Here is a 25,272-nt window from a genome sequence, read left to right as displayed (position 1 = left end):
TCGCAGGAACGTGTCAGTGATCTTGAGTGCAGGTGAAAGTCCATCTCCAGCACTTGAACCTCAGCCCCGACCACCCCGACGCCACTGACAAAGGTCAGGCCTCAGACGCCCTCCCTTAGTTTGCGCTCCCCGGGTCCTAGCTGTAGTGATTACAACTCCTTACTAAAGATGAACTCCCATAACCAGCTCAGTGCGGGCCCAGCTTTGAGACGCTTTGCAGGAACTCCAAGCCCTGATCAAACAGCGAGAAACCATCTACCTGCAGACCCCAGACGGTCGAAAACGCACTCTGCCATCACGGCATCTTCAGCAGACCAAATCCAGGGAGGCCACAGCGCTGTGGGCCAACCGCAGGCCCGCGCAGATGCTCCTCTTTCACTTTTTCAGATTCACAGCCCTCCCTTAAACCTCTCCTGGATTCCGGGAGCTGAGAGACGCCTGGCTCTGCGCTCAGGGCAAATAAGCTCTCTCACTTTCTTGCACCACCCCCAGTGTCTGTAACTGGCTAGTCGCACTTTTGGCAAATTGAGATTTGAGGGTTAACAATTCCTCCGGTCAGTTTGGGGACTTGAGGGTCTCAAAGTTGGTGCACCGCAGGCAGAGAACCAAGTCAATTATACTCATTGCTACAGTTTGTGTTCAAAACTGTAAGGAAAAAGATATATATATTTCCTTTTTAAAACGATGAGAGGCAAACCCGCCACCTCCTGGGCGAAGAAGGGATCGCAACCCACAGCAACAGGATCCGCAACCGTAAAACCTTGGCGCCCTGTTCTCGTCTGGAGAGAAGGGCCCGCGCCACCGCGTTCCCGGGAAGCCGGGGCGAGTGGAGGGCCCTCGGAGCTGCACCCGAGGTCCCCCGGCAGCCGAGACGCGGCGGGTGCGAGACCCGTGCGCCCCGGCAGCGGGTGCCCGGTGACCCGGGGGGCGCGGCGGCCCGCCCACGCGCGCAAGCGCGCAGCCGTTGCGGAGCGAGCCGTTTGCCCCGGCAGCGGTTTCGCCGCGCGAGGCTCGGGGAGGCTGCGGGCGGGCGGCTTCGGTGGCCGGCCGGGCGCTCGGCCCACCTGCGGCCGCGGCGTGCGCCTCCCGGTAGGGCGCTCGGTGAGTCGGTGACCCTACCCAGCAGCCGCCTGGAGCGCGCCTGCCCCTGGGGAAGCCGGCTTAGGCCGGAGTGGGCGGAATTCAGGGCAGGTGGGGCTGGATGGCAGGCTGCAAACAGGGGGCTCGGCAGGTGTCCCGGAGCGAGGGCGGGAGCGGGGAGAGGGGACAGAGTCCCCCGCCGAGTCCCCCTTGAGCTGCTTTCGCGGCTCCCGGGAGTCTCCCGCTGGGAATAACGCAGTGGTCTTCCCCACGTCCAGGGTCCGTGGCCATGAACCCCGTGGTCGTGGTCCACGGCGGCGGCGCCAGCAATATCTCCAAGGACCGGAAAGAGCGAGTGCGCCAGGGGATTGTCAAGGCCGCCACCGAGGGCTACGCGGTGCTCCAGGCGGGCGGCAGCGCCGTGGACGCGGTGGAAAGAGCCGTGACTGTCCTGGAAGACGACCCCGAGTTCAATGCAGGTAGTACTCCATCGGGACCAGCTCCCCGCACCCCAGAATACACGGGCCCTTTCCGGGGTGTCGATTTCCCGAAGCCTGGCGGCTTTGTGGCGAGAGCAGATGGAGGGGGAAAGAAGTAATATTTCATGTTACTTTTTCTGCCCGTTGATCAAGTTGCTTTAAGAATTTGGTCCATTAGTTCAGTCTTTCCTTATGTAACCTGCCTCCTAGAATTCACGTTCTCATACAGCTGCTTTGGAGAGGGAGGGATTGGGTCTAGATTCCTATACTGCTATAAGCTGTATCCCTTTAAGCTTGTGAAAAACACATAGGCTTGTTTAACCAACTCCTTAACCAAGATTTAAAACATCTCTGTCCTTTCCCTGTAATAGAAGAAATCCATGGATAGCGGTTGTTTTTTTTAAGATTTATTTCTATTTGAAAGTCAGATTTACCGAAAGAGACACACAAAGAGATCTTTCATGTGCTGTTCATTCCGCAAATGGCCACAACAGCTGAAGCTCTGAAGCTGGGCTGGTCCGGAGCCAGGAGCCAGGAGCCAGGAGCCTCCTCCAGGTCTCCTATATGGGTGCAGGGGCTCAAGGACTTGAGCCATCCACCACTGCTCTCTCAGGCACATGAGCTAGGAGTTGGATCGGAAATGGAACAGCCAGGACTGGACCCATTTGGGATGTTGGCTCCCAGTGGCAGAACTTCAACCTGCCACCCCAAGCTCCGGCATAGCTTTGCCTAATACATATTTGAATGCTTCTCAGGGATTGCACTATTGTTGCGCCTGCAGAAGTGTGTATGTTGTCATTCTGTCTTCCGTGAATTTGTTGAAGTGCCTGACTTTGTCCTTGCTGAACAGTTGTGCCAGGAGGATTTTTCCTGTCTTGCCCGTGACCTCTCCAAGTTCCCCCAGCTGCCTGGAGCATCCTTAGTTCTGGTGAGGTGATTCTTGGTGGGCTCCCGGTTAGGGGGCCAGGCCAATGTAAAGACCAAATCCTGCTCAATGTTTGGAAGTTTGAGTTCCCCACCCCCACCCCCAGGAAAGGGAGAGTGAGGTGAGGTTGGGTCCGTAATGGTGCCTGTATGGTGAAGCTTTCTTGTGGTTGGGGGGCTCCGGAGGGTGGCACAGTCCAGCTCCCCTGGGCAAAAGCCCAGGGCCCTGCCAGCCCCGTCAGCCCCTGTCCATGTGTTTTCCTCTGTTTAACTGTCTCTGTTCTTGGTTTATGTAACCACTCGGCAAATATCGTAAACCCAGGTGGTGGTGGTGGCATTGCATTTGTAACCAAGTTGTCATCTGAAAGGGATGGGGCAGTCTCGTGGGACTGAGCTCTCAAGCTCTTGGCTCTAGCTCTGCCTCCAAGAAGCTGGTTTCTGAATTACGGTGATGAAGCACACACACACACACACACACACACACACACACACACACACACCTCTGGAGTCAGCTGTGAAGGCTTTTTGAGGACTTCTCATCAGCATGGATTCACGGTGTTGCTGTTTGCACCTGCAGAAGTGTGTGTGTCGTCATTCTGTTTGCCGTGCATTTGTTGAAGGCCTCGCTGTGTTTCTGCCTGGTTTTGTCAGTGCTGAACGGACGCGGATGCGCTAGGAGGGTCCTTCCTAATCGTGCTTGAAGGAACCCTGCAAAACTCTGCAGTTAAATCCTCACCTCTCCCTCCCTTTTACCCAAGCGCCCACTGACGCGCTCCCTTCACCAAGGATGGACATGCATTTTCTAGACGGGTACATAGGCACAGCCACACTGGCCGTATGCTGGTGTGGGCTTGTTCCTTCAAATCTACCCTTTTGGAAGGTGGTTGTCACAGAGGTGTGTGTTACGTACCACGTGATGGTCTAAGAAGCAGAAATGATTTGTTCAGTGTGTGCGTTGTTCCTGTGAGTTAGGAACAGTTGGCATGCTCCTGCTCAGACACGAAAACTAAGGTTCAAAAAGAGGCAGCAGTCTGCTGACAGGCACTGTCGCTTGGCCCAGCCTTGCCTGCGGGCAGACGTGTGGGGACTGAGCCATCTTCCAATGGACAGTCTTTGCTGCTCTGTCTTCCAAACAAATATAAATAAGATTTTTTTGAAAAAAAAGCTTTGGGGGAGAAACTCATGCCATCTATGGTTTTTTCCGTTTGCTTTTCCCAGCGGAGGTCGGTCCAAGCAGGAGGCAGTGTTCCCAGCCTGGAGCGAGCAGGCTGCTCCCCGGGAGTTTGCATGCCCCGCACGCAGCAGCCTCACAGCGTGTTTGTGAAAACACATTCCTTTGGTGTTTCAATCCGGATGTCACTCTGTGAGGGAAATTCGCTCCCATCACACTTGGGTTATTTGAAAGTAACCTTTTTATTCGATACAACAGTGTAAACATTAAACTTTGAGATCTGGATACTGGAAATGTTCTTTACAGATTCTCTGGGCTGGCTGCCAGGGAGTGACTCTCCGTTTCCGTCAGCCTTTGGGCAGTATTTACGCTGAACTTGAGATAATTAATTATTCTCTCTACGACTCAATTTTATAAACTGTCAGAGAGCCTTTGGGATAAAAGGGGGTTTGTGCCTTCATTTATCCGTCTTTCTGAACTCCTTGTTATGTGACATCTATAAGGTTGAAATCTAGGGACCAGCGGGCTAATCCTGGGCCCTGTGGTGCCAGCATCCCCAATGGGCACGGGTTCAAGTCCTGACTGCCCCACTTCCCAATCCAGCTCTCTCTCTTAGGGCCTGGGGAAGCAGTGGAGGCTGGCTCAAGCCCTTGGGCCTCACATTCACAAGCTGCCGACCTTGACCGTGAAGAAGCGCCTGGCTCCCACCTTCAGATCAGCTCAGCTCTGGCCATTGCAGCCATTTGAGAAGTGAACTGGCAGATGGCAAGCCTCTCAGTCTCTCCTTCTCTCTGTAAAAGCTGCCTTCCAAATGAAAAAAAAAAAGTAAATATAAATAAATCTTTTTAAAAAATAATGATGTTTAAAAAAAAAAGTGATGGTATCCAGGAAGTATTTTTTGGTTTTTTGTTGTAAATGTTTGAGGTACATCAGGCGTTCGCATCTACAGGCCTTAAAACCACAGAATTTCAACAGATTTTGCTTTTTAATGTGATTTGGATGCCACAAAATACCCTTTTTGTTGTACGGCTGCATGGCTGTGACCAACCCATGTATAACGGTCTTCAGAAAGTGTGGAAACTATGTCATGAGATAAGTATGTATAGATGCCAAAAACAAATCATGTTACAATAAATGTATCCAATTGCGTTTTCCGGCAGGCCGGGTAAGGTTATGGCAAGCATGGCAGGCCGGGTAAGACTGTAGCCAGCATGGCAGGCCGGGTAAGGCTGTAGCCAGCATGGCAGGCCGGGTAATATTGTGGCAAGTGATGTGTGACACCTTTGTACGTGCTTGCTTGCCTCTGCCTGTCTTATTTGGAGAAGCATCTGAGTCTTATTGATTTTTTTTAAGATGTATTTTATTTTTTATTGCAAAGTCAGATATACAGGGAGGAGGAGAGACAGAGAGGAAGATCTTTCATCCGATGATTCACTCCCCAAGTGGCCGCAACGTCCAGAGCAGCGCCGATGCAAAGCCAGGAGCCCGGAGCCTCTTCTGGGTCTCCCACACAGGTGCAGGGTCCCAAGGCTTCAGGGCATCCTCGATGCTTTCCCAGGCCACAAGCAGGGAGCTGGATGGGAAGCTGGGCTGTCGGGATAGGAAGCAGCGCCCGTATGGGATCTGGCGTATTCAAGGCGAGGACTTTAGCCGCTAGGCCACGGCACCAGGCCCTTGATTTTTTGGTTTGTTTGTTTTAAGGTTTCTCTTTGTGTGTCCCTGGCAGATGTTACATCTCATGCCTGCATGCGATGTGCCAATATTTTCTTGCAGTCTGGGACTTGGCTTCCTTCCAACAGAGTGGAAGTTCTCCGTTTTATATACATGAAGCTCATGGCCTGTTGTTGTTAGTGGGCCATGTTTCCTGTAGCATCTTTTTAAAAGTATTTCCCAACCCAGGATTACAGACGTTTTCCCTCATGTCATGGAAGTTTTAGGCCTCCGCTCCATCTTGAATACATTTTTGTCTATGGCACAAGGTATGCTTCAGGATCACTTTTTTGTGTCGCTTGAAAAGGTGTACAGGAAAGATAAATTGTTTATGTTTTAGACTCTCGCGAAGTGCTTGTGGCCTCATCATGTGCAGGAGTTTTCTCCCACACCAGCCAGTTCTCCGGCTGATGCAGCACGAGCTATGCGGCATCCTGAGGGTCAGTCGGGACCTGCCTGCGGTTACTGCAGAACGCACAGCCTGGGGTTTGCTTTCACACTACCCTTACCCACCGAACACCGGTCATAGGCAGGGGACCTCAGCTTACTCAGACTTTTGCCGAGCCAAATCAGATTTAACAACTTGTAACCGCAGCTTACGGAACTCCGAGGAAGACCGTCTATTAGGAAGAGTACAGTAACAGATGCAGATTATCAGAGCCCGAGGAGACACGTCCACTTGTTTCTTCTTCCTTCCTTCCTTTCCTGGGTTGGAAGTGGAGTCGTGATCAGCTCTTTTCCTTCCGCACTTAAAAACGTGGCACCCATTCCTTCCATCCCCGCTGGATTCATCACTGAAGTTCTTTCCCCTTACCGGGAAGGTAGCGTTCCTCTCGCTCGCTTTTTCCCAAGATCTTTAATCCTTCTTTTTCAGTTGTCGGTCTCGGCGTGAATTCCTTTGAGCCTGCCTCTGTTCAGGATTTGCTCTGCTCCTTGGATTTGTGGAGTTGATGCCTTTTGCCAAATACGGGGGATCTTCAACCTTCGTTTCTTGGAATCGTTTTCAGAGTCGAAGTGTTTAGACCATCTCCATTTAAGGCGATTGTGGATGCTATGGGGTGTAAATCTGTCACCTGGGCGTTTGCTTTCCATTTGTCCCATCTAGCTTTTGGTCTTTTTTTTTTTTTCATGTTTTTCTTTTATGGCCTCCTTTGGAATAGCTGAGTATGGTTTAAGAGGCCGTCATTATCTCCCGTGTTGGTTTGGTGAGACGCTGTGGATTGTTCTGGCGTGTGTCTGCAGCTGTCGGCCTGGCGGCCTGGCCGTGGAGTGATGTGCTCACCCCCCTTCCTGCAGTGAGAGGACCTCACAGCCACAGCGTGCCTCTCGCCAGCCCGCCTGCCCCTTACCCTCCCGCCCCTTCCTAGCCTTCCTGCATTGCACAGTACGTTGTTACAACTTTTAAAGACACTGTGAGTTAGAGGGAGCTTATTTGTATTTATCTTCCTGTTCAGAAGGACGTTCACATTTCTTGAGTCACACATCTGTTACAGATGATTTTTTTTTAACTTACTTTTGTCCATCTGAAGAAGTCTTGGTTTTTGCCTTTTGGAAGATCCTTCCACTGGGTGTGGAATTCTTACTTGGCACGGCTTTGTTTCTGGCCGCACTGTGAAGATCCTGCTCCGGGTGGGCGTTTGGCTCAGTCATTAGGATGCTGCTTGAGACACCCGCATCCCAAATCAGGCGGCCTGGGTTCAAGTCTCGCTTCCACTTTCAACCCAGGTTCCTGCTAACGCAGCAGGGGATGGTTCAGGTTCCTGGACCCCAGCCACCGACATGTGAAGGCTACCTCTTCTCACTAGGCCCAGCACAAGGTTTTGTAGTGTTGCAGGGAAGTGAACATGGCAGGTGGGAAGTGTACTGCCACCCCAAGCACCACTCTCACTCCCCACCCTCTCTCTCCCTTCTACCCACCATCTCTCTGCCTTTTAAATAAAGTGGAAATACATTTTTTGAAAGATTTATGTATTTTTATTTGAAAAGTAGAATTAGAGAGAAAAGGAGAGAGAGAGAGAGAGAGATCTTCTGTCTGCTGCTTCATTCCCTAAGTATTCACAACATGCAGAGTTGGACTGGTCCCTGGCCGGAAGCTGAGAGCCAGCAGCTTCATCCAGGTCTCCCACACAAATGCAGGGACCCAAGCACGTGCCATCCTCCGCTGCTTTCCCAAGCACACCAACAGAGAGTTGGATCAGAAGTAGAGCTGCCAGGACTGGAACTGGTGTCCGTAAGGGATGCTGACGCCAACAGGCCGGGGATTAGCCTCTTGTGTCACTGCGCCAACCCCAAACAAATAAATCTTTTTTAAGTTGTTCCAGCATCTTCTGGCTTGCCATGTGTCTGACAGCAAGTCTATAATCATTCCTTTTTCCCTTTTGCTCGTGGCTGCCTCTAAGAAGCCCTCCCCGCTAGCAGTGTGTTGTTGCGTCCTGAGTTTAGTAGTTTCAGCATTTTTCTGTTGTTTTGGAATGCTGCTCAGATCTGTGAGTTTACAATCGTCATCTATTTTTTTTTTTGATTACTCATTATTGTCACTTTTTTATCCCTCATTCTAATGACTCCAGTTGTTACGTTAAGCTGCTTGAAGTTTTCCCTGAGCACAAAAATTGTTGTTCTTATGTTGTTGCTGTTGCCTTGTCGCACATCAGTTACGTAGCATCTTGTGCTGCCGTGTCTAATTCAGCGTTAACCCGGTGTATTTTCACTTCAGACTTCATTCATTTCCAGTTTCAGGCTCTGTTCGGATCCTTTGTGTGTGTGTGCCTCTCCATCCCGGGACACGTGACACACAGTTAGAAAGCTGGTGTCGCAGCCTTGCCTACCGAGTATCAGTTTCCCTGGGTGCCTGGTGCCTTCTTACCGGATACCCAACGTGGGGCCCCTCCCTGGGGCGGGCCCCAGTGTGTCTGCCGTGCTGAGCTCTGGGCAGATGGGATCCCAGAGAACAGTTGGTCCCATTTGAGATTTGTCCTGAAGGTTTGTTAGCTGAGACCAAGCAGGGGCCTTTGCCGGAGCCTGACTTGCCCCTGGTGACACGGGCGCCACGGCCGGAGGTGCGTGTCAGTGATGTCGGTGCACTGCTGCTGCCGTGGGCCCGGTGCGGTGGCCTCACCCAGGCCCTGCTGGTTCATGCCCGTGCACTCAGCTGCAGGCTCCAGCTCCTCTGCCAGGAGAGCCCTCACTGTATTCTCTCTCTCTCTCTCTTTCCTCCCTCACTCTGGAAAATCACAGGATTTTCTGTCCCTTGAAAGCGCCCTGGAGGGGAAGCTGAAGCAGTGTAGGGCACCCCTCTTGGTTTCTGTTCTCGCGGGTCTGCACAGCCTGGAGGTGTCTGAAGCATGTCCGAAGGAACCCTGTCCGGTGCTCTGTCCGCCTGTGTAAGGCCAGCTTCCATCCTGCTCTTGTAACTCTCTTGGCTACAAGTCTCCCCACTTCAGCTTTTATTGTTGCACTAAATCTCCTATTCTGTGTTTCTTCCTTCTCAACCGAATACAAAACCTTTCAGAGAGTTCTGTGAGCTCTAAGTAATTACTGCTTGGCTAGCGAGGAGTCTTTTTCTTGTGCCTTTTTTCCTGCACGGCTTACCATGACCCTCAAACGTCCCAGTTCAGCTTCTCCCAGTGTCTCCTAATACCGTACATTTTGTATAAAACGATTCTGTTGCACTTGCTTCCTTTTTATGAGCATGCATTCGGTATAATACAGTACACTGTGTGCTGACGTAGCAGACAACGTAACAGTACTTTTTTTTGTAGCCATCATATAGATTTTTTTCTTTCCTTAATACAAACCCAGCCAAAGAAATTAGTATTGCCATAACCCAAGTGTGACAAAGTTCTCAAGTTTGACTTTCTTAGTCTCTTGCTTCCACATTAGCCAAGCAAATGGATTAGAGTTCCCCGAAATAGTAAAGAATCCCATCATAGGGTCCAGCATAGTGGCGTAGCAGCTAAATCCTCGCCTTGCACGTGCCGGGATCCCACGTGGGCCCCAGTTCATGTCCTGGCTGCTCCACTTCCCATCCAGCCCCTGCTTGTGACCTGGGAAAGCAATAAAGGCTGACCCAAACCCTTGAGAGCCTGCACCCACATGGGAAACCCGGAAGAAGCTCCTGGCTCCTGGTTTATGATTGGCTCAGCTCTCACTCTCTCTATAAATCTTGCTTTCCAATAAAAATAAATAAATCTAAAAAAAAAAAAATCGAGCTACATCACAGCATCTGTGTCCATTTCCTGGCTCTGCTGTCAATTCCAGATTCCTGCTAGCGCAGACCCTGGGAGGCTGGCAGCCATGTGGGCTCCGGCTGCTGGATCCCCGCCACTGCCCGCGCGGGAGACCCGGATAGAGTTCCTCACTTCCAGGCACAGCATGTTCCTCCCCTGTGGGAACTAGAGTAAACCCGTAGGCGGGGGTATGTTCCCACTGTCTGGCTCTGGCTGTCTGTCCTTCTGCCACTCGTGTTAAAAAAAAAAAAAAGAGAGAGAGAGAGAGGAAAGACAAGATGAATAAAGAAAAAAAATGTTATTTCACTTAAATTATCAATCTGAAAAAAAAAATCTTAGACGCTGGTGTGGTTGTGCAGTGGGTTAAGCCCCTGCTGTAAGTGCAGGTCCAAGTCCCAGCTGCTCTACATACACGTCCAATTCCCTGCCACTGTGTCTGGGGAGGCAGTGGAAGGTGGTGGCCCGAGTCCCTGGGTTCCTGCTGCCCATGTGGGAGACTCAGATGGAGCCCCAGCCTCCTGGCTCTGGCATGGCTCTCCCATCGCCTCCCTCCAGCCTCCCTCCCCCTCTCCAAGTTTAAGTTGCCTTCTGGTAATGAAGCAGAGGATGAATTACAGGGGACAGATTGGAGGAACATACTGAGCCCTACCAAACGCTTAACTCTGACTCTTAACCTCTTGGTTTCAGGCCACGGGTCCGTGCTGAACGTAAATGGTGAAGTAGAAATGGATGCTAGCATCATGGACGGGAAAGACCTGTCTACGGGAGCGGTGTCTGCAGTCCGCGGCATTGCCAATCCCATCAGACTGGCACGGCTTGTCATGGAAAAGGTAGCCGTGGCACCAGGCTTCTTGCTAAGGACTCGCTGAACTGCAGTGGTAACGGGAGCTGACCCGAGAGGGGCTGTCCCCCAGCTACATGCAGGAAGAGCCGCAGCAGTGTTCTGCGCTTCTCAAATCGGCCAGGGTGCTGACTGTTGACACTAGCCAGCCCTGGGCACGTGATTCCTGAATCTTCCTGAATCTTCTTCAAGCACCTGCATGCTAAATAAGTAGACTGTTCGGTTGTATGTATCAAATAAAAACATACAGGGGCCAGTGTTGTGGCACAGCAACTTAAACTACTGCCTGTAATGCAGGCACCCCATATGAGCAGTGTTTCAAGTCCTGGCTGCTCCGCTTCTGGTCCAGCTCCCTACGGATGCTCCTGGGAGAGCTGTGGAAGATGGCCCAAGTGCTTTGGGCACCACGCCCAGCACCCACATGGGAGACCCTGATGGAGTTCAAACAGTCCATCCCTTTAGAGGATTTTTTTTTTCTGAAAATGCAAAAGCCCAGGCACCCACACAATTGGAACACTTGAAGAGATTTAAAATGTAAAAACACTAAAAATGCTTTCTTTTCTTTGTGCTTCAGACACCCCATTGCTTTCTGACGCACCAGGGTGCGGCCAAGTTTGCAGCCGAGATGGGGATTCCGGAGATTCCTGGAGAAAAACTGGTCACCGAGAGGAACAAGAAACACCTGGAAAAAGAGAAGCAGGAGAAAGGCGCTCGGAGGCCGGACTGTGAGAAGTAGGTCCCATCTGCCGCTCACCGTTTCCGGACTTGCTCCCGGTGACAGTTGGGCAGGTCCCTGCTTAGGCACAGACTGGCCTTTTCTGATTGCTGAAGCTCATCTCCTTCATTCCCCCCGGGGGTGGTAACTCGACGCTGGGTTCCAGCTCGTGGTCTCACGGGAGCCATGACGGGTACCGTAGGGAACTGTGGATCCCTTGGGGTCTCATGGCGTGGGACGCAGGAGCACTGTGACATTAAAAAAAGGCACAGGGGACCAAGGATCAGGAGCCCAAGGCAAAAAGTTGCTTGCAAGCTTTCCTTGTATCAGTTCTCCCCAGGTCTCTGCGTAACCTTCCAGGACGGACAAGGGTATTTTCGCTGTGAGAATACCTGGTCTTCTGGTTAGTGAGACGTAGTTTGCATGGTAACTGTAGTCATGAACACGCAAGGCAGTGCTCCTAAAATGTTTCCTGGTTCTCATGAACTTGCCTTCCTTTTTCTAGGCTGTTAGGCCACAGTTGTTTTCCAAGGAGTAAAAGCAAGCCTCGTGGGGAGTGGGCCAGAGAGCATTGTGGCAGACGCTGTCACCTAGGCAGTGTTCTGAGGGGGCCGTTCCTGTGCCCACCTTCAGGTACTTGTTCAGGCCTTCCCAAGAACAGTGGCACTCCCAAGGTTCACCCCAGTTACCAGGTGCTCAGCGCGAGCCCCTCCAAGCCCCTCATAGCTACGCCACTTCGTGGGTGCTTCTTCTGAGCAGGTGCTCTGTGGCCAACATACCGGAGAAACCTGCCCAAGCACTACCGAGTACAACCCTTAGGACACTAAATCCTGTGGTCAACGTTACAGCTTTCCTGCAGTTCAGGTTTCAGAATCCCCCAGAAAGCCCCCTTATCTAAGACTAATTTTGAAAATGAAATTTGAGTACGATATGAGAATCCATAGTGGAAATCAGCGTATTAACTCCTCAGACTTCTCAGCGAGGGAATGTTTAACCGTGTGTTTTTCAAAACGTGCATGTCTGGTCTCCTTCCCTAGAGAGTTGGATTGAACAAGACTTAAGGTGGAAAAGCCAGGCAGGTATAAGATGAAAAGGCTTCCCAGGTGCTTCTGATGCATTCCCCACCTTAAAACTGATTTTCACAAGGTTTGCTGCATGGTGATGGCTGGCAATAGTTTTACCAAGTGTGTTACTGTGTTACTGCGTCTGTGGGCTGGCGTCAGGGGAGACCAGTGACCGCCTGGGTGCCTTCTTTACAAAAAGCAATGGAGGCTTTCTAAGTTTATGATTCAAAATGTTGTGAAACACCAAACAGGTGATTAAGACAAAACTGATGTAGTATACTGCCATCCAGGATGGATAATTCAAGCAGGTTATTAATGGGAAGGATCATAAAATGAGAAGTGAAATCATATAGGGGCCGGCACGATGGCACAGTGGGTAAAGCCACCACCTTTGGTGCCAGCGTCCCATCTGGCCACAGGTTTGAATCCCAGCCACTCCACTTCTGACCCAGCTCCCTGCTAACGTGCCTGGGAAGGCAGCAGAGGATGGCCAAGTGCTTGGGCACCTGCACCCATGTGGGAGACACGAAGTAACCCCTAGCTCCTGGCTTCAGGTCGGCTCAGCTGTGGCCATGGTGGCTATTCAGAGTGTCGATCGGCAGATGGAAGATCTCTGTATCTCCCTCTTTTCTCTCTTTGTAACTCTGCCTTTCAAATAAATAAGTATTTTTTTAAATAAATAAGTAAATCACAGAAAATGCTTTAAGCAAAAACAATTGGAATGGGCATCTTGACGCAGAAATGAAGTCTCAACTTGGGATGTCCAGTGTCGTTTGTAAGTCCATCACTTAGTGTTGGGGTGTGGCCATGTAGAAATGATTTCCAAATCTGAGCGTTTCATTAAGAACTTTGTGGGTAACTACGGTTGCTGCTGGCACAGCAGAGTAGAACTTTTCTAAACTAAAATTTGTTTAAAACTTGCCAAGAACACTTGGATGTCTCGCCTGCTATCTTGTCAGTATAATTTAGATTTTGTGGACGTGTTGCCTGCAGACACAAAGTCACCTCCCACTGAAATGAAAACAAGAAAAATGACCTTTATGGGATGCATGCACGGCCAGGGCCGAGGCGTGAGCATCCGTCCCTGTTCCCTCCCTCGTGTGCCGTCACCGGGTGGTCAGTCATCATTGGCACTTGATCAGCCTTCAGTCCTATGAAAACGTAGCTTTCCATTCGGTGTTTTTTTTTTTTTTTCCAGATACAGCAGCAGTATGGAGGTTCCTAAGTAATTAAAAAAAAAAATAGAAATGCTGTGTTGCCTGACACTTCCCCTTCTGGGCGGACACCAGGGAAGTGTGCCGATGGCTTTCTGTGCGGTGCGGTGGTTCGCAGCAGCCAGGGCGGGTTCCAGCTGCCGCGTGCACGGGGCTGCAGGTGAACACAGCAGCCGGGGCACGCATGCAGTGAGGCATGGCTCGACCTCTAAACAGCGAGACCTGCCGCTTGCAACAATGCACACGGACGCAGAGGACGGCCGTGAGGCGGTGTGGACTCTGCGCGAGTCAGGGAACCACGGGAGAACCTCACTAAGGGGGGGATCTGAAACAGGCCAGGTGTTACTTGGGCTGTTGCTGGTGGCATGGAGGAAGGAGAGAGGGAAAGCCCAAGGGCACGGAGGGACAGTGCGTTTAAGGTGAGTGGGTCTGGAGCTGGAGTGTGCGTTTAAGGTGAGTGAGTGTGGAGCTGGAGTGTGCGTTTAAGGTGAGTGAGTGTGGAGCTGGAGTGTGTGTTTAAGGTGAGTGGGTCTGGAGCTGGAGTGTGCTCTCACAGGACTGTAGTTAAGCGCGTATACTGGAAACGGGCTGAGATCTCAGCACACACAGCGGAAGGTAACCGGGCAAGGCTGATGCTTGTTAAGCGTAGTAACCATTTCACTATGCATCTTACCACAGCGAAAGCCATTACGGAATATAGCCAATAAAAATAGATGCGTATAGATGATCTCTAACTGAACAGTGGTTCCAAGCCAGGATTTCTTTACCTTTGTGTGGCAAAAGCACCCAGCGTTCAGTAGGAATAATATTTCGTGTTTTGCATTTTGATGTGACCTCAGGCTGGAGGGTGAGATTTGATACCATCCCTGCTGGGGGCCCTGGAGAATGATTCTCCTGCACACCAGAGTTTGAGACGTGTGTGTGTGTGTGTGTGTGTGTGTGTGTGTGTGTGTGGTGTTGTTTCGTGAGACGAAGTTAAAACTTCGCGGAGGCCACACAGCTAGAAAAGGCTGCAGAGCTGGTAAAGCTGCGTCCCACTGAGACACGTGGTAACCCGCCTGGAACGAACAGACTCGCAGACCTTCCCAGGGGTCTGGACAGTCTGGACCAAACAGCATCCCGTCCACACGCACATGTAACCTGCAAGTTGAACTTTAAGTCACGCCGCCGGCTGCAGGAGTGCGTCTCGTCTCCAATTGTCACTTTTGTCCTGTTTGTTTTCGGCAGGAACTCGGGCACCGTGGGCGCCGTCGCCTTGGACTGCAAAGGCAATGTGGCTTACGCCACATCCACAGGTGGCACCATCAACAAGATGGTGGGCCGTGTCGGAGACTCACCGTGTGTAGGTAGGACTGCTGGCCTCTCCAGCCTTGCCCCTGGGCCTCCGTCCCAGCCTTGCGAGGCGGGGGTACTGTAACACCCTGCACCTCTGCTCACCAGCTGTACTGTAACACCCTGCACCTCTGCTCACCAGCTGTACTGTAACACCTGCACCTCTGCTCACTGACTGTACTGTAACACCCTGCACCTGTGCTCACTGACTGTACTGTAACACCCTGCACCTCTGCTCACCGGCTGTACTGTAACACCCTGCACCTGTGCTCACCGGCTGTACTGTAACACCTGCACCTGTGCTCACTGACTGTACTGTAACACCCTGCACCTGTGCTCACCGACTGTACTGTAACACCCTGCACCTGTGCTCACTGACTGTACTGTAACACCCTGCACCTGTGCTCACCAACTGTACTGTAACACCTGTACCTGTGCTCACCGACTGTAACACCTGCACCTCTGCTCACCGGCTGTACTGTAACACCAGCACCTGTGCTCACCGACTGTAACACCCTGCACCTATGCTCACCGATTGTACTGTAACACCTGTACCTGTGCTCACCGACTGTACTGTAACACCCTGCATCTCTGCTCACTGACTGTACTGTAACACCCTGCACCTGTGCTCACCGGCTGTACTGTAACACCCTGCACCTCTGCTCACCAACTGTAACACCTGTACCTCTGCTCACTGACTGTACTGTAACACCTGCACCTCTGCTCACTGACTGTACTGTAACACCCTGCACCTGTGCTCACCAACTGTACTGTAACACCCTGCACCTGTGCTCACCAACTGTACTGTAACACCCTGCACCTGTGCTCACCGACTGTAACACCCTGCACCTCTGCTCACCGGCTGTACTGTAACACCTGCACCTGTGCTCACCAACTGTACTGTAACACCTGCACTTGTGCTCACCGACTGTACTGTAACACCTGCACCTGTGCTCACTGACTGTAACACCTGCACCTCTGCTCACCGGCTGTACTGTAACACCCTGCACCTGTGCTCACCAACTGTACTGTAACACCCTGCACCTCTGCTCACCGACTGTACTGTAACACCCTGCACCTCTGCTCACCAACTGTACTGTAACACCTGCACCTGTGCTCACCAACTGTACTGTAACACCTGCACCTGTGCTCACCGACTGTAACACCTGCACCTGTGCTCACCGGCTGTACTGTAACACCCTGCACCTGTGCTCACCGACTGTAACACCCTGCACCTGTGCTCACCGACTGTAACACCTGTACCTGTGCTCACCGACTGTACTGTAACACCCTGCATCTCTGCTCACTGACTGTACTGTAACACCCTGCACCTGTGCTCACTGACTGTAACACCTGCACCTGTGCTCACCGGCTGTACTGTAACACCCTGCACCTCTGCTCACCAACTGTAACACCTGTACCTCTGCTCACTGACTGTACTGTAACACCTGCACCTCTGCTCACTGACTGTACTGTAACACCCTGCACCTGTGCTCACCAACTGTACTGTAACACCCTGCACCTGTGCTCACCAACTGTACTGTAACACCCTGCACCTGTGCTCACCGACTGTAACACCCTGCACCTCTGCTCACCGGCTGTACTGTAACACCTGCACCTGTGCTCACCAACTGTACTGTAACACCTGCACTTGTGCTCACCGACTGTACTGTAACACCTGCACCTGTGCTCACTGACTGTAACACCTGCACCTGTGCTCACCGACTGTACTGTAACACCCTGCACCTGTGCTCACCGACTGTACTGTAACACCCTGCACCTGTGCTTGCTGACTGTACTGTAACACCTGCACCTCTGCTCACTGACTGTACTGTAACACCCTGCACCTGTGCTCACCAACTGTACTGTAACACCCTGCACCTGTGCTCACCAACTGTACTGTAACACCCTGCACCTGTGCTCACCGACTGTAACACCCTGCACCTCTGCTCACCGGCTGTACTGTAACACCCTGCACCTGTGCTCACCGACTGTACTGTAACACCCTGCACCTGTGCTCACCGACTGTACTGTAACACCTGCACCTCTGCTCACCAACTGTACTGTAACACCCTGCACCTGTGCTCACCAACTGTACTGTAACACCTGCACCTGTGCTCACCGACTGTACTGTAACACCTGCACCTGTGCTCACCAACTGTACTGTAACACCCTGCACCTGTGCTCACCGACTGTACTGTAACACCCTGCACCTGTGCTTGCTGACTGTACTGTAACACCTGCACCTGTGCTCACTGTCTGTACTCTAGCACCCTGTTCTTGAGCACTCTGTACCTGTGTGCACACCAGCTGTTGCTTAGCGTCTGTGTCCACTGAGACTGGTAACGTGTTTGCATTTTGTCATGCTGTTACTCAGAGCCCATCCCCTGTCTCGGGCAGGATCTGGAGGTTATGCTGACAACAGCATAGGAGCCGTCTCCACCACCGGGCACGGGGAGAGCATCCTGAAGGTGAATCTGGCCAGACTCACTCTCTTCCACGTAGAACAAGGTGTGTGCAACATGCAGCGAGACCAGAAGCCGTGAGCTCTCGCATTCCTCAGCCACTTGATAAACAGGTGGTGAAGTATGTCAAAACCTCTTTATAAAAAGTTCACACCGGGGCTGGCATGGGGATGCAGCAGGCTAGCCCCTCACCTTGGTGCACATCCTGGCTGCTTCACTTCCCATCCAGCTTCCTGCCTGTGGCCTGGGAAATCAGTCAAGGCTGACCCAAAGCCTTGGGACCCTGCACCCATGTGGGAGACCCAGAAGAAGCTCCTGGCTTCTGGCTTCAGATCAGCTCAGCTCCAGCCGTTGTGGCCACTTGAGGAGTGAATCAACAGATGGTCCTTTCTCTCTGCCTCTCCTTCTCTGTAAGGATGCCTTTTAAGTAAAAAAAAAAATATATCTTTTAGAACAAATAAGATGTATTTATCTTAAAATCAGAGAGAGAGATGTTCCATCTGCTGGTTGACTCGTCAAAGGTCTGTGAAGGCCTGAAGTGGCCCAGGACGAAGTCAGGGACCTACCGGGTACTCCGCCTTGATCTCCGACAGGGGTGGTAGGATCGTAGGCACTTGAGCCGTCCCCTTCTGCTCTCCCAGACACGTCAGCAGGGAGCTGGCTCAGAACAGAGGCTGGACCTGCTGCGGCACGGTGCGGCCCGCCTCCCTGCCCTGCTCTCAGTGCTTCGCGCAGGCTGCCAGCACTCTGATGACCTTCCACCCCTGCCGCTCCTGTTAGGGCCTGGCACGAGAGCACGTTGTGTATACTGTTGTCCTCCACCTCCTGGGCCATGAGGGGGGCCGCTCAGCTTAGGCTGACCAGCGTGATGGGGCAGGGAGCTGGCGCCTTCTCTGGAGCATACACGTAGAGGCCACGTGCAGAACTCTCTGAGAACCCCCCCAGGGTGTTTCACATCACCAATGGTTTTTCCATCCGATTCCCTCCAGTTACGTGTGCTTGTTTTGGGTCCCTTTCCTTGATTTCAGGAAAGACGTTGGAAGAAGCTGCTGCCTTGTCGTTGGGTTATATGAAGACCAGGCTCAAAGGCTTAGGGGGCCTCATCGTGGTCAACAAAACAGGAGACTGGGCAGCCAAGTGGACGTCCACCTCCATGCCCTGGGCGGCCGTGAAAGAAGGCCAGCTGCACTTCGGGATTGACCTGGATGACACCAAGGTCACGGAGCTGCCCTAAGCCCTCCCCCGACTGCCGGAAGGTCACGCTGCACCTGCTGGCCGGGACGTAAAGTGCCGCGTCCCGGTGTGAAGGCGTAGCATAGCGAGTTAGATCTAGAAATGGGAAACAATGACACAGTCTGTCGATGGTCTTGTCGTCTTGCTCATCAAGTATCTGGATGTTTGGTTGTGAGGGGAAGAGTTTCAAAGTGACAAGAGGAATGCCGGAGTTGAGGCCAGTGGAGGTGACAAGCTCTTAGGAGCCCTCCTCCCACACAGTGCCCGTGAGTGAGGGAGGGCCACCTGCCCCGACGCAGGGCTGCCTCGGGGGAACCGGGAGACCCGCAGCTGCAGAAGCCCTGCGTGAGACCAAGCGGGAGAGATGGGGACGCCATGGGGACCCTGGGAGTGAGGCAGGAGCCGCGGCACAAGGGATCGTGAGCGACCTCTAGAGAACTGCAAACGTCACTCCGAGTCCAGGAACCTCCAGGAAGAGAATGAATATCCTTCAGAACCGGAGGGGGCGGGGGGGATGGGAGGGAAAGCGGGAAGGTCACCTGTCCCTGAGGGAGAAAATGAGTTTCCTAAGAAAGTCATTTCAGAGGGCCCTCTGGTCACCATGGCTCCCTAATCTGGAGCCCAAGGGTCAGATGGGGCCTCATGGTCACCTGTGGCTTGGATTCCCAGGTGAACCCTCACCTGCTGCGCGCCCCCCCCCCCAGGAGCCAGCATCCACCTGCCACAGGGCTCCGTGCCTCCCCGGCCTCTCCATCAGCAAGGAGCTGGCGTTGAGGTAGACAAGTCCGGGCCAACAAGTGCTCGTCCCGTCCCTTCCCGGGGTTGGGGTTGTGGCCGTGGCCAGCGCAGTGACATCGGTCAGATCCTTGTCGGGGTCCGCTCAGTAACCGCTCACCTCACTGGCAATGACGTTCGTGCTGTTATCCATCTGCTCGATGTGTCGGTCAGCGAGGGCTGACCTTCTCACTGGAAAGAATCCACTTGCCATTGAATTCCGTGTGCCACTAATAAAATGTATTTTGAAAGCATCTCCGTGTGCTTAGGAGTACTCTCGACAAAGGCCCCCCGCGCAGACAAGCCCCCTCTTGATCTCAGTTCAAACAAGGGCACTCGATCGAGAGCGCTCTTGAGACGGGGCTGGGGGGGGGAGTCAGCCTCGAGGCGCCTTGGGTTAAGCCGCTGCTTGGGGCACCGACATCCGTGTCAGAGCACAGGTTTGGAAACCAGGTGCTCGCCCTCCAGCCTAGCTCTCTGTTGATGACCTGAAACAAGGCAGCAGAAAAAGGCCAAAGTGTCTGGGCCCCCACCGCCCACGTCGGGGACCCAGAGGAAGCTCCTGGCTCCTAACACTGCTGGATATTGCATACACTGAGAGAGTGAACCAGTGGTTGGGCTACCTCTGGGGGCTGGGGAGGGACCGGAGGTGTCCCTCTTGGTAACCCAAGCGGAGCAGATCTTTCAGAAAGACAGAAGGATGTCGGGCTGCAGCCTCCTGCCCTCCTGTAGCCTCTGCCCACTGCGTGAATGTCGACAGTTTTTATATCAAAGTAAACTTGAGTTTTTTTATTCCGTTTTCTACAAACTTGAAAACCCCTTGTTTTCAAGACTTTTTCGGAAGAACTGAACCCCAGACTTGGTGCAGTCTGCCGTGCTCACCCCAGACAGGCTCACACAGCTCTGGCCCCCGACTCAAGACCCTCCCTCCAGCCCACATCTGCTGCTGTCAGCTCCCGCAGGGCTGACTCGGGCCCTGCGACTGCCCGTCACCCACGGCACCCTCCAAACCGGGATTGCAGATGCACTTAGAATCAGTGTGCATCGAGGACACGGGTCACCACGCAGCTCCAACATCAGCAAAGAACAGTGCAGTCTGTCCTGTCCATGATCCAGTGGGCACACACGGGAGCCAACCCCAGGAAGGCACTGCTCCTGTGTATGTATTGCTTAAAAACCTCGACACAACAACAACTAACGCTACACGAACGAGTATTTGGGGAGGGCAGGCGATGTGGCGTAGCGGTCTAAGTTGCCACTCATAACACCGCCATCCATGTAAGAGCTCGGGCTCAAGTCCAAGCTACTGTGCTTCTGATACGGCTTCCAGCCGATGTTCCTGGGAAGGCAGTGGAGCATGGCACAAATGCTTGGGCCTCGGCCACCCATGTAAAAGACCCAGATGGCGCTTCTGGCCCCTGGCTTCAGCCAGCCTGAGTCAGACCTAGCTGTTACAGCCACTGGGGAGTGAACCAGCAGATGGAAATTCATAGAGCATTCAGACAAATATTTTAGAGGAAAACTGTCTTGTTAGGAAGTGTTCCTTTGCCAGAGCAACCACAGCCAAAGTCTCCACACTGAGTAGCTCTCGGTTGTGCAGCCAGAAGTTCAAGGTCAAGGTGGCCCCAGGGTTGGTTTCCCTCACACCCTCCCCCGAGACCAGGACTGGGTTTGCAAATGTCTTCCCACGTGTCCTCAGCCAACCTTTCCTGCCTGCACACACATCCCTGGTCCCTCTTTCTGTGCGTGCTCAGCCACAAGCCGAGCTATGGGGTCCCAGAGCTTCAGCGTGAACTCAGCTCAAGGCAGAAGGCAAAGCCAGAGGTGGGCAAGGGGAGAGACCCTGGAGAAGACTGGAAAGGGAACAGCAGCAGAAGGAGGTTGGAATGATTCTTCTCTTCCCAGGGGAAGTAGCCCAGTACTGGAGGACAAAGTTGTCAGCCCTTTTGAACAAAACCTTAAGACCTTGGTTCTATGAAAAGTCACCTCCACCAGCCACGGAATGCCGTCTGTGCGTCGCATGAGCGTGCGGGTCTCCCTCCTGCATCACACAGCTCTGCCAGGGTCCTGCACCAAAATGAGCGAGGATGAGCTATCTCACTAGGCGCCACAAGAGGGCAGCACTCCACCAGACTTCGCGGTTTCTACCACCCCCCCAAGGGAGGCGATTGATTTATTTCTTTTCTTTTCTTTTTTTTTTAATTTTTTTTTCCCTCTACCTTGCATCTGAAGTCTCTGGAAAATTTGGAACGGAAAGAGAGTTCCTGTTCCTGACCTTCATGTTGCACCTAAGTACTGCCATGTGCTTTACAGCAGAATTGTCCAAAAAAGAACAAACACCAGCAAAGGGCGCTGGGAAACTGTCCCAGTCAACAACTGGACCCTGCTCAGCACCCCGGAGGCCTGCTGCTGGGTGCCAGCGTCCATGCGGGAGCAAGGTGGAGTGGCCCAGCTCCTCTTCTCTGTCCTGCCCTCCAGCCAGTGAAAGAGGCTGTCCCTGGGCCACTACCCACACCGTTCGTGAGGTCGGGAGCCCAAGAACCTTGGCTTTGCAGCTGCCGCCCAACCGACTTGTTAGTTCTGCTTTTTGCAGATAATGTTCCAAGCTCTAGGGGCAGTGGAGAGGGAGCGGAAGCCCACAGCACCGGCCCTCAGTGTCCACCAGAGGTGGGGGGTAAGGGTGGCTGACCAAGGGGAGGTGCTCCCGTTCTGGAGTGCCCCCATCTCCCTTCACTTTTCCACAAAGCCATCAGCACGCTTGGGTTTTGTAGCAACTCTGAGGGAATGAGGAGGTGAGTTGAGCCCAGCGGGTTCAGCTCAGCTGGCTAGGAACAGGCAGGCATCTCTCTGTTCTCCCAGTGTCGTCCTGACCTAGAAAGGAATGAGGCGCAGCCCCAGAAGCAAGGAGGAGCGGGGTCAGGAATGGGGTTGGGAGGAAATCGGGCCTGGGACACAGGTGGGGTCGGGCGGAGGTGGGTGCGGCACGGGAGCCCATCTCACGGCTCCCTCCAAAGAACAAACAGCACTGCACGGGAAAACAGCACTTCCACCTGGCCCGAGGCCACACACACACACCCACGAGAACTGAGCCGTAACCATCTCCCGCGGGCCCCTTCTGGGAAGTCACGAACACGCAAGGAGGAGCAGGCCTTCAACCGCGGGGTGAGGACGCCCCATTGGAGCCCCAGCTCCTCCGCTTCGGCTCACGCTGGGAGGCAGGGGACAGTGGCACAAGTGCCTGCAGCCTGCAGCCCACATGGCCCAGGCCCAGATGGAGCTCTTGGCTGCTGGATTCGGCCAGGCCCAGCCTGGAGAGGCAATGAAACGATGCAAGATCGGCCCTTCTTGCCCTCTCTCAACCTATCAAATTATGGGGAAAAAAGGAGAAGCACAGAGCAGATGCTGCCTTCTGGTCCCCGGTCCGACAGCAGCCAGGGTCCGCCCAGGGGGAGCCAGCTGCAAGAGGGTCCCCGAAACAGGCAGGAAGCCAACACATCTGGACAACTTCATTCTCCAAGTTCTGGCATTTTTCCCCAAATATCTTTAAAATGCAATTGGGTTTCCAGTCAAGGGCAGGGGCTGGGCATGAGCCCGGCTGGTGGAGAGAAGCCGCCTGGGGATGCTTTTTCCTCCGATCACTGACCATCCCAGAGTTGACTGGCTTTTGCTCTGTGGCAACCCACACTTTTCTGGATCCTTTGCAGAATCCAGATTGGGGGAGGGGCGGGGTTTAAATGAAAGCTAAGCAGAAAAGAGCTGGGTTCCCCCACAACCCCACAGAATGAGGCTACCCCTGCCCCGCCAGAGTCCATCCTCTACTGCTTGGGACAGGAGGTCCCTGGCTCTTCTGGAAGGGTAGCAATAGTTTACTAAAACATTTTTTAAAGTTAAGAATAAATGTTTAGGGCCCAGAGCAGTAGCCTAGTGGCTAAAATCCTCCCCTTGTACACGTCAGGATCCCATATGGGTACAAGTTCTAATTCCTACTGCTACACTTCCCATCCAACTCCCTGCTTGTGGCCTGGGAAAGCAGTGGAGGACGGCCCAAAGCCCCAGGATCCTGCACCCACGTGGGAGACCGGGAGGAAGCACCTGGCTCCTGGCTTCAGATCAGCTCCAGCTACTGCGGCCGCTTGGTGAGTAAACCAGCAGACAGAAGATCTTTCTCTCTGTATCTCCTTCTCTGTGTAGATCTGCCTTTCCAATAAAAATAAATAAATCTTAAAAAATTTAATGGGACTGGCGTCATGGTGTGGCAAGTTAGGCAGCCACCTGTGACACGGGCATCCCAGATGACTGCTGGTTTGAGTCCCAGCTGCTCTACCTCTGGTACAGCTCCCTGCTAACTCACCTGGGAGGCGGTGGCGGACGGCCCAAGTGGACGACTCGGAGGGAGTCCGAGCGGAGGGTGGCCTCGGCCCGTCCTAGCCCCAGCAATCACCGCCACTGGGGATGAACCAGGAAGTAAAGAACTGTATTTCTTTCTCCTTTCTCTCCGGAACTCTGCCTTTCAAATACATTATTTCTTTCAAAATAAAAAAAAATAATAATGCAGCAAGAGCAGTATATGTGAATAGTAGAAAAATCTAAAACCATATCTGAGAGAATAGGTCAGACACATGAAAGGAGGTAAGTGTCCCATCGGCCAGGGAATTTCACTACTCGTTGTAGGAAAGGCCTTTTATTGTATGTGAAAACTACAAATGTACTTCAGAAATGCTTTGTGCTATGACAAAACTGGGACTAACTTCTAAAAACACCTCTACTCGGACAGCAGTTCGTAACAGCCTCAAGGCCAGCCTAGTGGCAGAGTGGGTTAAGCCACCCCCTGTAATGCCAGCATCCCCTATGGACGCCAGTTCAAGACTCTTCCGACCTAGCTCCCTGCTCACCTGCCTGAGGAAACAAAGGAAGAATGGCCCAAGTGCTTGAGCTCCTGCACCTGCAGGGGGGACCTGCAAAAACTTCCTGGCTCCTGATGTCAGCCATTGCGATCATTTGGGGAGTGAACCAGCAGATGGAAGATCTCTCTGTCTCTGTAACTCTTTCAAATAAATCAATAAATCTTTAAAAGAAAACTAAGAAAATCATTGCCGCTTTATGGAAAATTTAGGAAACATTGCCCCTCTTCCGCAAAAAAAGCAGTTTTCAGCTAGCTGGAGCCAAAGGGGGTACCAGACAGTGTAGATGATACCCCGAGGGGCAGACTGCCCACCCTGATGTATAAGGGAAAAATTCCCCTTGCCCATGCCCCAACTGAAGACCAATGCTGATTAGCAGCCGACATGAGTGCCAGCCCCACACACATATCAACCATGTCAGCTTGCACAATTCTCCATGAAAAAGTGGAGCAAACCCCACCCAGTGGGTGTCCCCGTGCTACACCCAGACCAGATGCCACGCAGAGCCGAGCTTTCAACAGAAGGGTTTGAAACAAGTGGGATCAAGATTGGAAGCGTTTCCTTGAAGAACTGGAATGGAGGTGACATGGCTTTGTGGTGCGTCCTGAAGACAGCACGGTCGGACGGACGCGCCAGCTGCTGGGGCGTGGCAGTGGTCCAGCCAGGGCGAAGGCATGCTGGCCAAGGGGAGAGCTCCCGGCAGCAGGTGCCGGAGCACGCCAAAGGCGTTTCTGCTTGTTGACTTTCTGGAACGCAACAGGCAACAAATGCCTGCTTCTTAGGAAGAGGAGGATTTGAGAAAGTTAGCCAAGCCTGTAGCAGAGCTGCACCCAGACAAACGCCACCAAGGCATCCTCAGCCCGACTCCCACTCATTCCTCCCATCAGACAAGAGCGACTTTGCCCGTGTTTCCATGGAAAATCCACCTGACCGTCACAATGTGGTCCACAAGGTACAAGCGGCTCCCCAGCTCGCTCTCCACGGACAGCTTCCACCCACCATGATTTTTTTTTTAAAGATATATTTATTTTTATTGGAAAGGCAGATCTGCAGAGAGAAGAGAGAGAGATCTTCCATCTTCTGGTTCTCTCCCCAACTGGCTGCAAAGACCAGAGCTGAGGCGATCCAAAGCCAGGAGCCAGG

At 52.8% G+C, this 25,272-nt stretch overlaps 1 protein-coding gene across 1 annotated transcript; it reads left to right on the top strand.

The window, feature by feature from the left end:
* Positions 1-1,038: 1,038 nt before the first annotated feature.
* Positions 1,039-18,576, top strand: ASRGL1 (asparaginase and isoaspartyl peptidase 1). Its single transcript, XM_040981961.1, has 7 exons — positions 1,039-1,101; positions 1,359-1,559; positions 10,278-10,420; positions 11,006-11,163; positions 14,652-14,770; positions 17,157-17,267; positions 18,250-18,576. Exons 2-7 carry the CDS (start codon positions 1,370-1,372, stop codon positions 18,453-18,455), a joined length of 927 nt encoding a protein of 308 aa, XP_040837895.1. The 5' UTR covers positions 1,039-1,101; positions 1,359-1,369; the 3' UTR covers positions 18,456-18,576.
* The last annotated feature ends 6,696 nt before the right edge of the window (positions 18,577-25,272 follow it).

The sequence above is a fragment of the Ochotona curzoniae genome, unplaced genomic scaffold (genome assembly GCF_017591425.1).
Source record: "Ochotona curzoniae isolate NIBS_2020 unplaced genomic scaffold, NIBS_Ocur_1.0 contig_3527, whole genome shotgun sequence".
Lineage (NCBI taxonomy): Eukaryota > Metazoa > Chordata > Mammalia > Lagomorpha > Ochotonidae > Ochotona > Ochotona curzoniae.
The sequence above is the reverse complement of the archived record's forward strand: the minus strand, read 5'-3'. Positions and strand labels throughout refer to the sequence as shown.

Coding starts and splice junctions, on each gene's coding strand:
- ASRGL1 (XM_040981961.1), top strand. CDS start 1,370: ATGAACCCCGTGGTCGTGGTCCACGGCGGCGGCGCCAGCAATATCTCC. Junction 14,771..17,156: donor CGGAGACTCACCGTGTGTAG/GTAGGACTGCTG, acceptor TGTCTCGGGCAG/GATCTGGAGGTTATGCTGAC. Junction 17,268..18,249: donor TCTCTTCCACGTAGAACAAG/GTGTGTGCAACA, acceptor CCTTGATTTCAG/GAAAGACGTTGGAAGAAGCT.